The sequence below is a fragment of the Sus scrofa genome, chromosome 15 (assembly GCF_054392235.1).
Source record: "Sus scrofa isolate SSC_HxYL_T2T_F1_AM1 chromosome 15, Sscrofa_HxYL_maternal_Yorkshire_Landrace_v2.0, whole genome shotgun sequence".
Taxonomy (NCBI): Eukaryota; Metazoa; Chordata; class Mammalia; order Artiodactyla; family Suidae; genus Sus; species Sus scrofa.
In genome coordinates, this window is record NC_139397.1 from 108,663,562 (window position 1) to 108,679,146 (window position 15,585).

The following is a 15,585-nucleotide window of genomic DNA, read 5'->3' on the forward strand; positions in this document are numbered from 1 at the left end:
ATACTAAGTGAAGTCAGAAAAAGACAAATATTATATGATATCACTTACATGTGGAATCTAATTTTAAAATGATACAAATTAATATATTTACACAATAGGAACAGTTTCACAGACTTAGAAAACAAATTCATGGTTACCAAAGAGGAAATGGGGAGGAGAGGGATAAATTAGGAGTTTTGGATTAACATGCACATACTACTATACATAAAATAGATAACCAACAAGGACCTACTGTATAGCATAGAGAACTCAATTCAATATTCTATTATAACCTATGTGGGAAAAGAATCTGAAAAAGAATGAATATATTTATATGTATAACAATCATTTTGCTGTACACCTGAAATTAACACTGTAAACCAACTACAATAAAATTTTTAAGTCAGAGAAAAAAAATCAATATCTAAAATTGACACAACAAAGGTAACAGTGTGTATAATTATTTAGAAATATGGAGATATGTTAATCACAGACAGTATAGGGAAAGAGTCCAAAGTGGAAATATTTGGAGTGACAAAACTCAGAAAATTGGAGAGGGTAAAGCAAAGAACTACTACATTTTGCTAAAGGCTTTTTAGTAACATTTAACTCTGAATCATGAGCATATATTACTTTAATAAAATAATAACTAGAGCAAAAATGGGGAATGAGAACAAATATTTTTACCAACTCATTTTGGAATGAGATAAGATATGTAAGATTTTCAACTGCATTCTACTGATTCAAGAAGTCTGCGTAACTGATTTCAAAGCTGGCTCAATACCTGATTTTGGAATTTACTGGGTACTGGGAACACATTCCAAGTATATCAATCAGCCTGAGATATGCTAGAAAGAGTTTTCAATGTTTATGTGGATGCATATATGTCATTATAAACTAGTCTTTTGAAGAGGAACTAAGAAGACTATCCTGTTACTTTTGATAAAATACATCAATGATAGGAAGCTCTGACCCCTAACAGTAACAGCCTAATGGCACAAGACATTCTTGAAAGGCACTCCTTCCTACAGCCGTTGTTGGGAAGTCCTGATAGTGAAATGAGCACACCACTAACAATGAGCATCTGTCCACTGCTTCTTTGCTTTGTGCCCTGTAATAGTGCTCCCTCCTTACATGGCCCATTTCAGCAATGAATAAGAGAAGAATTAGAGTATATTACAACTCTCCAGGATTAGCTCTTGGAGTGAGAGTTGAATTTTGTTTTATTATTATTTTGTCTTTTTAGGGCCGCACTGGCAGCGTATGGAGGTTCCCAGGCTAGGGGTCCAGTCAGAGCTATAGCCACCAGCCTTCTCCACAGCCACAGCTACTGGTGGGGGAGGGGGTCCGAGCCGTGTCTGCGACCTACACCATAGCTCATGGCAGTGACGTATCCTTAAAACCCACTGAGTGAGGCCAGGGTTTGAACCCATATCCTCATGGATACTAGTCAGGTTCACTAACCACTGAGCCATGACGGGAACTCCAAAAGCTGAATTTTAAAAGAGACTACCAGGGAGTGAACTAGCCAGGTAGGAGTTAGGACCGGAATTGTTATTACAGGGGCTGGGTAAAAAAAGAGATGGGCAAAGATATTTCTATGTGGTTTTGCTTGCACCAGAGACATTGTTCAGAAGCATGTATATTTGTATTATCTCCTGTCTGGAGTATAAATTCAAGATTTTTTTTAATATCTTCATCATATTCAGGAAATGTATAAAGCTTCATATATGATTTAATGGATATTAAATTTTTATTGACAATAATTAGTTTACTTTGCCATTCTTGAAAACCCATACTCAAATTTTATTCAACAGCTGATTTCAGGCAAGAAAGAGGTATGCTATTTTCCAAGTGAATTCGAACCAATTCGAATTGGCCAAATAATCTAAATCATTCACACCAAAGACAAAGAATTTCAGGATTTTTTATACTACTTATGTAGATTATAAATATCAAAGATCATGAGTGTTCAATCTGTTTAAGCACCTCAAATGCACAGAAGGCAATTTAATGAATGAAGTTGGTGGTGATGATGGTGATCTCAACTCACGGCTTCCCTTGGCCTGTACAGAAATGGAATCAATCATTCTGTTACCTCTTGTGTAATCACAGTGTGTATTTTTCTGTTGAATTCTTACCAGAAATGTTACAGTGTGAAAGCTATAAGCGAAGGATGATGGCTGTCATGTCTTTAGAAGTAATCTGCCTAGCAAATGATGGATACTGGAAAAGTATTTTGGATGCAGGTGATGTAAAATCAATTAACTATCTTTTGCTTATGTATTTTACATAGAGATATAGGCAATCACTTTAAAATGTACTTTTATTTGTGAAGATAACTTTTTTTTTTTTGTCTTTTGTCCTTTTAGGGCCGTACCAGCGGCATATGGAGGTTCCTAGGCTAGGGGTCTAATCGGAGCTGTAGCTGCCAGCCTACGCCAGAGCCACAGCAACGCAAGATCCGAGCTGTGTCTGCCACCTACACCACAGCTCATGGCAATGCCAGATCCTTGACCCAGAGATCGAACCCGCAACCTCATGGTTCCCAGTCGGAATCGTTTCCGCTGCTCCACGACGGGAACTCCCAATGTGAAGACAACTTTTTAGTTGATTTTAAGTTTCTATTTTTCTTTTTTCTAAGACATTTCCTTTACCTGTCGGCCTTATTTTGTATTCCAAGCAGAAGTTGCACAGGATCAAAAAACTATACAAAATCCCATTTCTTGAAAAGTTTGCAAACTTAAAAATATTAAATTACTTCACCATAATACCTCATATGTTTACTTTCACTTAAAAATTATCCCTATTCTGTATTTGTACACTTTATTTATAAAAATAACAGTTATATTGTCAGGCCTGGTTCATAACTAGCTCCGCATTAAGAACTCAGGCTAATTGCTTACCCTCTCTATGCCGAATTTTCTCATTAATAAAATAGTTCCTACCTCATAGGATTGTTTTGAGAATAGCACTTCTCATGATAACTTTCTAAAATGATGGAAATATTCTATCTACACTGTCCATTATGATAGCCACTACTCTAATGTGAATATTGGGCACAAATTAGATGCTTAATAAATATTTGTTGAATGAATAAATGAATGAAAAATTATTACAGTTAGTTCTCTAATGTGTTCTTAAAAATGTACAGAAAGCTCTTTATCCAAAAAGTGAATCATAGATAAACAAGTCATGACGAAGCTTTCAGTTAAGGTAGCTAAATACAGACATACATCCCTAATTATACCCATTATATTTCCAGCATGTCATGCGTGTTCCATAATGTACTCTTTACGTTTAAGTAACATTCAACTGAAGCCAGATTTTCCATTTTCACCATGCCCAATGATTTCCATCTTCAAATCAGTTGTAATTAATGAGGCTAAGGTTACTTTTTACTAGATTCAGCACTTGTCATTTTTCTTTTTTTTTTAAATTTTTTAAAGATTTTTATTTTTTTTCTATTAAGCTGATTTACAATGTTCTGTCAATTTCTGCTGTACAGCAAAGTAGCACTTGTCATTTTTCAATTGCTTGTATCAAATATGGGTAAAATATAATAAAATGCTCAAATAATTTTCACAGACCACTGCCACATAAAGTTGACACAATAATCAGAACTAAACTCTTACCATGTGGTAGTTCAAATAATTTACTTATCAATGATCTTAAGCGATATTCAGTGTTTCAAAGGTCGGTTAATGTTGCCAATGTGAAACTTATGATTGTGTGCTGTGTGAAAATCAAATGTGTAAACAATGAGAGCTGCCTATAGTGTAGGCAAGACAGAAAAGTGCATCTGTGTAGTTTCAGGTGATAATTTTATAAAAATTTTATAGACTTATTTGCTAATTGTTTATATGGCAATGCCATATTTTATTTAAATCTTATCATGATAAATTGACTATAAATAGTTAAAAATGATTCATGCTTTTTCTTGATCTTTTCATTGTAGGTACCATTCCTGCTTTAATCAATTTATTAAAAGGTACAAAAATAAAATTACAGTGCAAAACGGTTGGGTTATTGAGTAATATTTCAACCCATGCAAGTGTAGTGCATGCTCTAGTGGAGGCAGGAGCCATTCCAGCTTTGATCAACCTACTGGTTTCTGATGAACCTGAATTACACTCTCGATGTGCTGTCATTCTATATGATATTGCTCAATTTGAAAACAAAGATGTTATTGCCAAATGTGTAAGTTCATTCCACAGAACATCATTTTGACTGACACTAACTCTCTCATGAAGAAACTAGCAAGACGCTACCATTTCTTTATGCAGTGGCCCTCATAAATCTTCAGGGAATCATGCCAATCTCCATGAGGATGCCTAAGAGTAAACCTGCTACAATCCCATGAGCGATGACAGTAAATAATAGCAAAACAATGCCAGAGCAAGCACAGAAAGGGTTTTTTATTTCCCCTGTCCTGAAGTCCCACAAGGTGATACAGTGGGCTCAGGTAGATCCAACCCACATATTGGGTGTGTGCCAAATCTGAGAAATCTTGAGCTTAACAACCAGTAAGCAAGCCTATTCTTTTCTGGGCAGTAGACATTACCACATCTTTCAAGAGTGATAGCTGCAAACAAATCCCGAGGCATGGTGCAGGTGAGAGAGCTTAGCAATTGTGATATACTGGTAGGAGTGCAAGAAGCCCAGAGGAAGACTTTCTCAACAAAAACATCTGGTAAGACAACAGGGAAGACAGGCCAACTGTTTTTGCAGCTCTAGGGGATGTGGTTGCTTCTTGTTTAAGGGAAGATATTACAAGAAATACCACCACCTTGGCTATTTCCTTTCTGGCTGGTAAATGAAGTCTAATTATGCATCAGAAAGAATTAGAAAAAATTTATTGTTTTGTGAACACCAAGCAATGTTTACCATGCTGTATTTCTTCAAATAAAGCCCACCCATTATGTCTATTAATGTTTTAGGTAAGATGGATTTGAAATATTTATAAGTAAGGTTACTTTTATAGTTTTCTTCAGGTGATGCTTTTTCACTATGGATTGAGTCATTTAACATTATAAAATGTACCCTTTTTGTCAAGTGTAATTTTTTTTGCTCCAAATTCTGTCTTGTTCAAAATTTGATTTGTGATCTTTGTTTTCTTTTGTGCTCTTAGGTTTAATTTGGCCTTGCCCATCCTTTTCTTTTTAACTTTTTAAGAGTCATATTATTTCTTGCTGGTTGATTTGTTATCATTCATTTAGAAAATATATTAGAAATTTTCTCCTCCCCCAGGCCCACAACCAGAGTTCATCAGCTAGTCTAAGTCATTTAGACCCTACAACCTCTAGTGATTCTGATCACCCAGAGTTAGGATAAATGTGTATGTAGTATATGTAGGTTTGTTTTGTCGTTCGCTTTTTGTTGAGTATAGCACATTTACATTTATTGATATGACATGTTTAATCTTAGTTCTGTCATATTTTGTTATCATTTTTGGTTTTTCAAAAATCTCCTATTGTATGACCAGTGTTTTCTCTTTTTTTTTCTTTATCTTTGCAGTCCAGGACTTACACATCAATTCTAGTTCCTAATTTTCCCTGGGGCTTCCACATTTACCTTTGTTTATTTTCAAAATATGTTCTTGAATTCATAGCTTCAATTTTTTTCTGTAGTATTCTTTAAGTTCATTCATAAACAAGTACTTTTTGAGGGTTTATTATGCTGAAATATACTTCTAAATGCTAGGGTTACAGCAGTGAACAAAACAAAATCCCAGCCTTCATGGAGTTTTTAATCCTAGTTGGGGGTAACAAGACAATAAACAAGAAAATAAACCAATATATAATATGTTGGATGAGAAGAGGTTTTAAGGAGGAAAATAAAGCAGGGAAATGGCAAAGGGGGAGCTCGGCAAAAAATACTTCACTAGGAAGTTGGCATTTGAGTATAAGCCTAAAAGAGATGAGGAAGTGTGCCATGTTTTTCTGTTGTGAAGAGCATTCTAGGCAGAGGAAATGAGTGCAAAGTAAATGAGTGTGCCTGGCATAGTCAAGGAATAGCAAGTAAGCAAAAACAGCTGAGAAAAGAGAAATAGGAGGCACCCTTAGCTGGGTAATGGTGGAACACATCTTGTAAGACCATGTGAGTAATTGTTAGATAGCTTGGCTTTTACTTTTTTATGTTAAGCCATTGAATAATTTTGTTCTGAGAAGTTTCATGAGAGATTTTTATCATTCTACCCTCTGGGTTGAAACAAGGGTGGATGCAGCAAGACTAAAGCTATTTGAATAATCTAGGTAACAGATAGTGGTATCTTGAGCCACGGTGGTAATCGTGGAAATGGTGAGAAGCAGGCATATTCCGTATTATTTTTCTGAAAGTTGAGTCACCAGGATCTATGGGAAAGCTAAAAGACCCAGACGGACCTCAATGGAGACTAAGAAGGAATGGCCAGTGAGGTAGGAAGAAACCTGAGGAATCTGTTGTCCTATTTGCCAAAGAGGAGAATAATCAGTATGTCAATGCTGCTGTAAGATGAAAGTCAAAAACTGACTATTGAATTTATTGATCACTGAATGAACTAAACACTTCTCTTTGGGAGCACCAGTTATTTGCGTATTGAGTCAACTTTTCCTGTTTTACACAGTATCATTTTCTGTTTCATTCCATTTTTCACCTCTCAATCCTATCCTCTTTGTCTCTTGCTACATTTTTTTGAACTTACTTATTTTTTATGTGGATTAAACTTTGGCTTTTATATCTCTACACATTTTTCCCAAGCTTTTCTAGCTGTTCTTTCACCTCCCCTTGTCTCAAAAAATCTTCCCTGAGCACTGGTGTCTCGCCTCTGTACCCATGTTTTATAGAGGCGATTGCCTATTTTTTTTTCATTGACAATACTATAGCATTTTTGGTTAAAGTTTTTCATCTGCTTTGTGGCATAAGTATTCTTCATCCATCGTAAGCTTTTCCTATTATTTTTTCTTGTTTTGGACAGATCTTATTCTAGTTTTTTTTTGTTTGTTTGTCTGGTTGGGTTTTTTTTTTTTTTTTTTTTTTTTGGTCTTTTTTAGGGCTGCACCCACATCATATGGAAGTTCCCAGGCTAGAAGTAAAATCAGAGCTGTAGCTGCTAGCCTCTACCACAGCTGCCACAACGTGGGATCTGAGCTGCGTCTTTGACCTATACCATAGCTCATGCCAACGCTGGTTCCTTAACCCATTGACTGAGGCCAGGGATCAAATGTGCATTCTCATGGATACTAGTCGTGTTCGTTAATGCTGAGCCACAACAGGAACTACTTGTCCTAGTTTCTTTTTAATCATTACTCACTTGGAATTAGGTGAGGTCTTTCTGGTCTAGCTATTTTGAGGAAATATATGTGGCCAGGGGCCCAGATCCATATTTAGGCTAACAGGAATATGACATATGCTACAGAGTTATATGCATGGGTCATTTCAGCTTTACTTTCTCTCAGCCAACAGAGACTGGTGCATGGTACCATAATGTAGATTCTATTTCCTTCACAATGCAAGTCTCTCTCTTCCTTTTTAACTCTCTAAAGACCCTGCCACTATCCTGCATACCCATTCTTATTATTCCACACACGCAAGTGTGTGTGTGTGTGTGTGTGTGTGTGTGTGTGTGTGTGTGTATTTTCCTGCCCCTTAAGGTAGGGTCACTTATTTTGGAAAACTGTGTTTTGTCAGATCTTTCTCACCCTTGTTGGCTACTCATAAATATTATGGTTCAACATTACAGATATCACCTAGCTTTATTGAAAATGACATTACATTTCTATTTCTTATCTTCCTTAATATTCTTGCATTATTTCTGTTATTAGGAAGCAATGCCATCTTTCTCCACTTAAAATTAGGAAATTATATTCACATGGAAATTATATTCACATTTTAAGATAATATTTTTTGTTGTACAAATATAATTATCAATTGCCAGTGCAATGTCTGCCAGGGCAAATATTTCCCAGTGAGCACTGTATTCAATTGACCTTATTCAGTTATTTCACTTTTAGATACTTATATGTTATAGTGAACTTGTAGCCTCAAATGATTTTGGTACAGAGGAAGCTATTTTAAAATATATTTATAAAATACTTACCTTAATATTAAAGCATAAGATATGTTCAAAGTTTTAATAACTGTCATTTAACATAACATATCAGTAGATACATTTGTTTATGGGCACTTGTTCTCTCCTAAAAAAGCAGTTATTTATAGCAAGAAAGATTATAGATGTGTTTTTAAATAGAGATTGAATATACCCTCAATTATAACTAAATTTTTTGTTTATTTTTAGAATGGAATCCCAGCTCTGATAAATCTCTTAAACTTAGACATAGAAAGTGTGCTAGTAAATGTAATGAACTGTATACGGGTATTATGCATGGGAAATGAAAACAATCAAAGAGCAGTGAGAGACCACAAAGGTATCCCATACCTCATCACATTTCTGAGTTCTGATTCAGGTGAGCTTCTATTTCTATACTATTCCATTTAAAAGTGACCAGATATTAAGTGAAGCAAATAAGGATTTGGACTTTTCCTATATGAATTAATGTCTTGGATTTATCTCAGGATAGATCTGGACATATGTAATATAACCTAATTTTTGAACACTTAAATTTAAACTCCTGGGTTTATAAAAGGAATTGACTTTAAAAGCCATAATTTTTAAAACATTTAATTAGACATGTTTGTAAATGTAATTATTGACATGAATAATGAAAATGATGTAGTTAATATGTCCACGGACTTAGGTAGGTGTCTCCTTGTATGAATAACACACACATTGGTCACTGAAAGCTATTTTTCAAGTTACAATAAGGACTTCAGATTTGCTATTAGATATTTGATATCAAAATTCAAGGTCATCAGGTCATTAGGCTGTCAAGACTCTGAAGTGCATATAAGTACCAAGAACACAAGAAGCCATGAGTTCATTTCTGCAGTTACTGCAAGTGGTCTTAGGTTCTGTAAGAATTTTCATTCAACTTGGCATAAAAAATTGGGGAAAAGCTTCTATGTTTTTCTTCTTGCTCAGTTTATCATCTGTCTTTCTATTCTAGTTCTCTAAGAATGAATACAGAATAAATATGTTGGTTAAAATGTATAACAAGAATTTTATGTCATGGCTCAGCAGTAACAATCCTGACTAATATTCATGAAGACACAGGTTCCATCCCAGTGGGTTAGAAGCACAAGGTCCCTGCTCAGTGGGTTAAGGATCCTTCATTGCCATGAGCTGTGTTGTAGGTTATAGGTGTGGCTCAGATCCCATGTTGCTGTGGCCTAGGTCAGAAGCTAGCTCTGATTCAATCCCTAGCCTGGGAACTTCCATATACCATGGGTACAGCTCTAAAAAAAAAAAAAAAAAAAGAACCAGTTAGAGCTGAAGAATACAATAATAGAAATGGAAAATATACTAGAGCAAATCAATGGTAGAGTAGATGATAGAGAAGAATGGATAAGCAAGCTGGAAGACACAGTAATGGAATCACGTGAGCTGAACAGAAAGAAGAAAAAAAGGATTTTAAAAATTAGGATAGTTTAGGGGACCTGTGGAATAACATCAGATGTACCGATATTCATATTATATGGATCCAAGAAGGGTAAGGGAGAGAAAAAGGACAGAGAAATTATTTAAATAAGTAATAAGTGAAAACTTCCCCAATCTGGGGAAGGAGACAGACATTTAGGTCCAGGAGGCACAGGGTCCCAAATAAAATGAAACTAAAGAGGTCCACACCAAGATCCACTATAACCAATGTCAAAAATTAAAGATAAAGGGAGAATCTTAAAAGTTACAAGAGAAAAGCAACTTTTTACATACAAGGGAACTCATATCAGCTGACTTCTCAGCTGAAACTTTGTAGTCCAGTGACACAATCTATTCAAAGTGCTGAAAAGAAAAAACCTATAACCAAGAATACTCTACCTGGCAAGGTTATCATTCAGAATTGAAGGACAGGAAGAGAATTTTACAGACAAACAAAAGCTAAAAGAGTTCATCATCATTAAACTAGCCCTATAAGAAATATTAAAGGGAGTTATCTAAGCAGAAAACAAAAGGTCACAACTAGAAATAAGAAAATTATGAAAGAAAAAATCTTACTGGTAAAGGCAAACATCTAATAAAGGTAGTGAATCAACCACTTATGAAGCTAGTAGTTAGCTTAAACAACGAATTTAATAAAATCATCTATTTATAATAAGTAGTTAAGGAATACATAAAATATAAAGATGTAAAATATGACGTCAAAGCATAAAACAAGAGGAAGGTTAAAAATGTAGGGATTTAAAAAATGTGTTCAAACCTAAGAGATCATGAACTTAGAACAGACACCTATACACATAGGTTATTATATATGAACCTAATGGTAACCAAAAATCCTAAAACCTATGATAGATATACAAAAAGTAACAAGTAAGGAATCCAAACATAACACTAAAGATGGTAATCAGATCACAATGGAAGAGAGCAAGAGAAGAAAGGAATAGTGAAGAACTACAAAAACAACTAGAAAACAATGAACAAAATGGCAATAAATACAGGCCTGTTGATAATTACTTTAAATGCAAATGGACTAAATGCTCATATCAAAAAACATAAAGAGGCCAAATGGATAAAAAAAACAAGACCCATAAATATACTGTGTACCAAGAGACTCATTTTAGATCTGAAAACACACATAGACTAAAAGTGAGGGGATGCAAAAAGATATTTCATGCTAATGGAAACAAAAAGAAAGCTGGAGTAGCAATATTTACATCAGACAAATAGACTAAAACAAAGACTGTAACAAGAGACAAAGAGGGCATCATATATTGATAAATAATCAAACAAGATGTAACACTTACAAATACATATATATGCTCCCAACATAGGGGTGCTAAAACACATAAAGCAAATATTAACAAACATAAAGGGAGAAATTGACACTAATACACTAGTATGAGACTTTAACATCCACTTACATCAATGGGCAGATCATCAAAACAAAATCAATAAGGAAACATTGGTCTTAAATGACACATTAGACCAGCTGGACTTAACAGATATATATATCCATCCCAAACCAGCAGATTACACATTCTTTTCAAGTGCACACTGAAATTCTCTGGATATATCACACATGAGACCATAAAACTAGTCCTAAAAAATTTAAGAGGATAGAGGTTATACCAAGCATTTTTTCCAACCACAATGGTATGAAACTAGAAAAATTGAAAAAACACAAACATGTGGAGACTAAACAACATGCTACTAAAAACCAGTGGGTTAATGAAAAAAATAAAAGAGGAAATCAGAAAATATCTTAAGACAAAATAAAATTACAACCTTTCAAAATCTATGGGAAGTTTAATAATACAGGCCTACCTCAGGAAATGAGAAAATCCCAAATTAACCTTACCCCTAAAGAACTAGAAAAAGAATAACAAACAAATCAGTTAGTGGATAAAGGAAATAGTAAAAATCAGAATGGAAATAAATGAAATAGAGACTAAAAAACTTGAAAAGACTGAAAGTAATAGCTGGTTCTTTGAGAAGACAAAGACAATTGATAACCTATACCCAGACTCATCAAGAAAAAAGAGTGGCCAAATAAAATTAGAAATGAAAAAGGGGAAGTTATAACTGACACTACAGAAATATAAAGCGTCATAGAAGATTACTGCAAACAATTATACACCAACAAATTCAACAATGTAGAACAAATGGATACATTTTTTTTGAAATATACAATCTTCTAAGACTGAATCAGGGAAAAATAGAAGCAGACCAATACCAGCACTGAAAATATAGCAGTAATCAAAAAACTCCCAATAAACTAAAGTTCAGGGCCATTTATAGAAGACTTAACACCTATCTTTTTCAAACCATTCCAAAAAACTGAAGAGGAAGAAACACTTCCAAAATCATGAGGCCACCATTACCCAGATGCCAAAATCAAAGAAATATTAAAAAAAAAGAAAGAGAAAGAAAGAAAGGGAATTATAGGCCTATATTCCTGATGAACATGTACACAAAAATTCTCAACAAAATATTAGCAAACTAAATTCAACAATACATTAAAAGGATCATACACCATGTTCAAGTGGCATTTATTCCAGGGATGGTTCAATGTTCATAAATTAATATGATATACCACATTAGTAACAGATAAAAATTCTATGATCATCTCAATAGATGTAGAAAAAACTTCTGACAAAATTCATCCATTTAAAATAAAAACTCTCAACAAAGTAGGTATAGAGGGAACATATCTCAACATAATAAAAGCCATATAGAACAAATCCACAGTTAATACCGTACTCAACAGTGAAAAACTAAAAGCATTTCCTCTACAATCAGGAGTAAGACAAGGGTGCCCACTCTCACCACTTTTATTCAACCTAGTATCGAGTCTTTTGCATTTCTGTAAACTAACAGTTATCAGAAAGAGAAATCCCATTTATAATTCCATCAAAAAGAATAAAATACAGAATATAGAAATATAGAAATAAATTTAACCCAAGGAGGTGAAAGACCTGTACTCTTAAAAACTGTTAAGACACTGATGAAAGGAATTAAAGATGACACAAATAAGTGGAAGTACTTTCATGCTCATGGATTAGAAGAATTATTATTGTTAAAATGTCCATGCTACCCAGGGCAATCTAAGGATTCAGTGACATCTCTAATAAAATGCCAATGGCCTTCTTCATAGAACTAGAACATTTGTTTGAACATTTGATCCTAAAATTTTCATGGAACTGTGACAGACACAAATACCCAAAGCAATACTGAGAACAAAGAACAGAGCTGGAGGTATCATACTCCAGCTTTATAGATTTCAAACTATATTACAAAGTTATAATAATCAAAATGGCCTTGTGCCAACACAAAAAAGAGACACATAGATCAGTGGACAAAATAGAGAACCCAGAAATAAACCCATGCTTATATGGCCAATTAATCTATGACAAAGGATATAAGAATATACAATGGGGAAAAAGTAGCCTCTTCACTAAATGGTGTTGGCTAAACTTAACAGCTACATACAAAAGAATCAAACTGGACACTCTCTTATAGCATAAATAAAAAATAAACTCAAAAATAGATTAAAGATATAAATGTTAAGGCCTGAAATCATAAAACTCCTAGAAGAAAACAGCCAGTAGCCTCTTTGACATTGATTTTGGAAATATTTTTTTTGAATCTGTCTTCTCAAGCAAGAGAGAAGCAATAATAAACAAATGGGACTAAATCAAACTAAAAAGCTTTGCACAGCAAAGGTAACCATGAACAAAACAAAAAAATAACCCACTGATTGGGAGAAAATATTCATAAACAATATATCTGATAAGAGCTTAATATCTAAAATGTATGAAGAACTTAAATGATTCAAAATAAAAAACCCTAACAATTTAATTTAAAAACAGAGGAACTTAATAGACATTTTCCCAAAGAAGACATATGAATGGCCAAGAGAAATATGGAAAGATGCTCAACATTACTTATCATCAGGGAAATGCAAATCAAAACCACAAAGATAGCAAATAGCAAGTGCTGGCAAGGATTCCAACAAGGGTTAGAGAAAAGATAACCCTTGTGCACTGTTGGTAGGAATGTAAGTTGGTATGGCCAATATGGATAACAGTGTAGAGGTTTCTAAAAAAAAAAAAGAACTACCAAATGATCCAGCAATTCCATTTCTAGTTATTTACCATCACTAGAAAACATAAACACTAATTCAAAAAAATAAATGCAACCCTATATTTATTGAAACATTACTTACAATAGCTAAGATATTGAAGCAACCTAACTGCTCATAGATAAATGAATGAAGATGTGGCATGTATACATGACAGAATATTATACAACCATAAAAAAAGAATGAAATCTTGCCATTTGAAACAATATATGGATAGATCTAGAGGGAATCATGCTAAGTGACATAAATCAAAGACAAATACCATATTCACTCACATGTGAAATCTAAAAATCAAAACAAATGAACAAGCAAAACAGGCAGATACAGAGAACAAACTGGTAGTTGCCAGAGATGAGGGAGATGGGGGTTGTGCGAAATAGGTGGGTTAAGAGGTACAAACTTCCAGTTATAAAATAAGTCATGAGGATGTAATATACAGCATAAGGAATAAGATCAATAACACTGAAATAACTTTGCATGGGGACAGATGGTTACTATACTTTTAAGGTGATCACTTCAAACTATATTTAAGTATCAAATCAGTATGTTATACACTTGAAACTAACATAATATTGTATGTCAACTATACTTCAATTGAGAAAAAGAAAAAAATGGAGTTCCCATTGTGGCGCAGTGGAAATGAATCTGACTAGTATCCACAAGGATGCGGGTTTGATCTCTGGCCTCGCTCCGTAGGTTAAGGAGCTGGCTTGCTGTGAGCTGCAGTGTAGGTTGCAGATGAGGCTCAGATCTGGTGTTGCTATGGCTGTGGTGCAGGCCAGCAGCTGCAGCTCGGATTCGACCCCTAGTCTGGGAACTTCCATATGCCATGAGTATGGCCCTAAAAAAGCAAAAAGCAAAAAGCAAAAAGATAAAAGAAGACCAACTGAAAATCAATGTATAATGTATTTAGTTATTCCAATAATTCCTAGGACACTATCCTCATGGAAAACTATATAAACAGGAAGGAAATACCTATGTGCCAAGATTTCTCCTAAGCATTGTGTAAAACAGTAAAAAGCTGGAAACATATTTTTCAAAATGTTAATGTTTCAGGACATGAAATACACCCATTAATGAAATATGTAGGAGACACTGATGTTCATAAAGAATGGGAAAATGTTTACAGGTAAATTAAAATGCAGGATATTGTGTTTATAGTACAACTATGTTAAATACGTAACACTGTTTAAAGTTATCTATCTTATATAATACGCATTACAAATATTTATAAAAATAGTGAATGAAATCAAATGAAATGTTCACATTTGGGTGGTGAAAATCTGGCCAGTTTTTCTTTTTTCTAGTTTTATTTTTTATAAGCTATAAATCTTGTTTTAAAATATGGGAAACTACTGATATGCTTCATTTTTATATTCCCACTTTTTGAGAGATTTATTTAACCAGTTCATTTCATTTGAAGATGTGTTGAAAGCTGTATCTTCTGTTACAATTGCTGAGGTTGCACGTGACAATAAGGAAGTTCAGGATGCTATGGCCATGGAAGGAGCCATTCCTCCTCTGGTAGCTCTTTTTAAAGGAAAACAACTTAGTGTCCAAGTGAAGGGTGCAGTAGCTGTGGAAGCACTGGCAAGTTCCAATCCTGCTATACAGAGAGCATTTCTGGAAAAATCATTAAGTAAATATCTTCTGAAACTCCTCAAGGTAGGAATTTTATGATTACTTGTCATTTTTTCTTGGACAAAGTATTCAATATTGAATTTAGTTAAGTTGGGAGTTCCCGTTGTGGCTCAGCAGGTTAAGAACCTGACTAGTATCCATGAGGATACAGGTTTGATCCCTGGCCTGGCTCAGTGGATTAAGGATTTGGCCTTGCTACAAGCTGCAGCGTAGGCTGCAGATGCAGCTGGGATCCGGGATTGCTTGGCTGTGATATAGGCCAGTGGCTCTGGCTCAGATTCAACCTCTAGCC

At 34.4% G+C, this 15,585-nt stretch overlaps 1 protein-coding gene and 1 long non-coding RNA gene across 4 annotated transcripts in view; one reads left to right on the forward strand and one right to left on the reverse strand.

Annotated features, from left to right (window-relative positions):
• The window catches only part of LOC146396043 (uncharacterized), a 152,683-nt gene that overhangs the window by 126,322 nt on the left and 10,776 nt on the right, over window positions 1-15,585 (reverse strand). The window lies entirely within an intron of this gene.
• ANKAR (ankyrin and armadillo repeat containing) overlaps window positions 1-15,585 on the forward strand; it is a 60,558-nt gene that overhangs the window by 27,765 nt on the left and 17,208 nt on the right. For all 3 annotated transcript variants that reach the window (XR_014829382.1, XM_084999200.1, XM_084999201.1), the window contains exons 11-14: window positions 2,124-2,228; window positions 3,938-4,179; window positions 8,255-8,423; window positions 15,076-15,317. Coding sequence is in view for 2 of the 3 variants with exons in the window: in XM_084999200.1 (XP_084855326.1) it covers window positions 2,124-2,228; window positions 3,938-4,179; window positions 8,255-8,423; window positions 15,076-15,317 (758 nt within the window). In the remaining variant the exon portion in view is untranslated. The remainder of the gene's footprint in view (window positions 1-2,123; window positions 2,229-3,937; window positions 4,180-8,254; window positions 8,424-15,075; window positions 15,318-15,585) is intronic.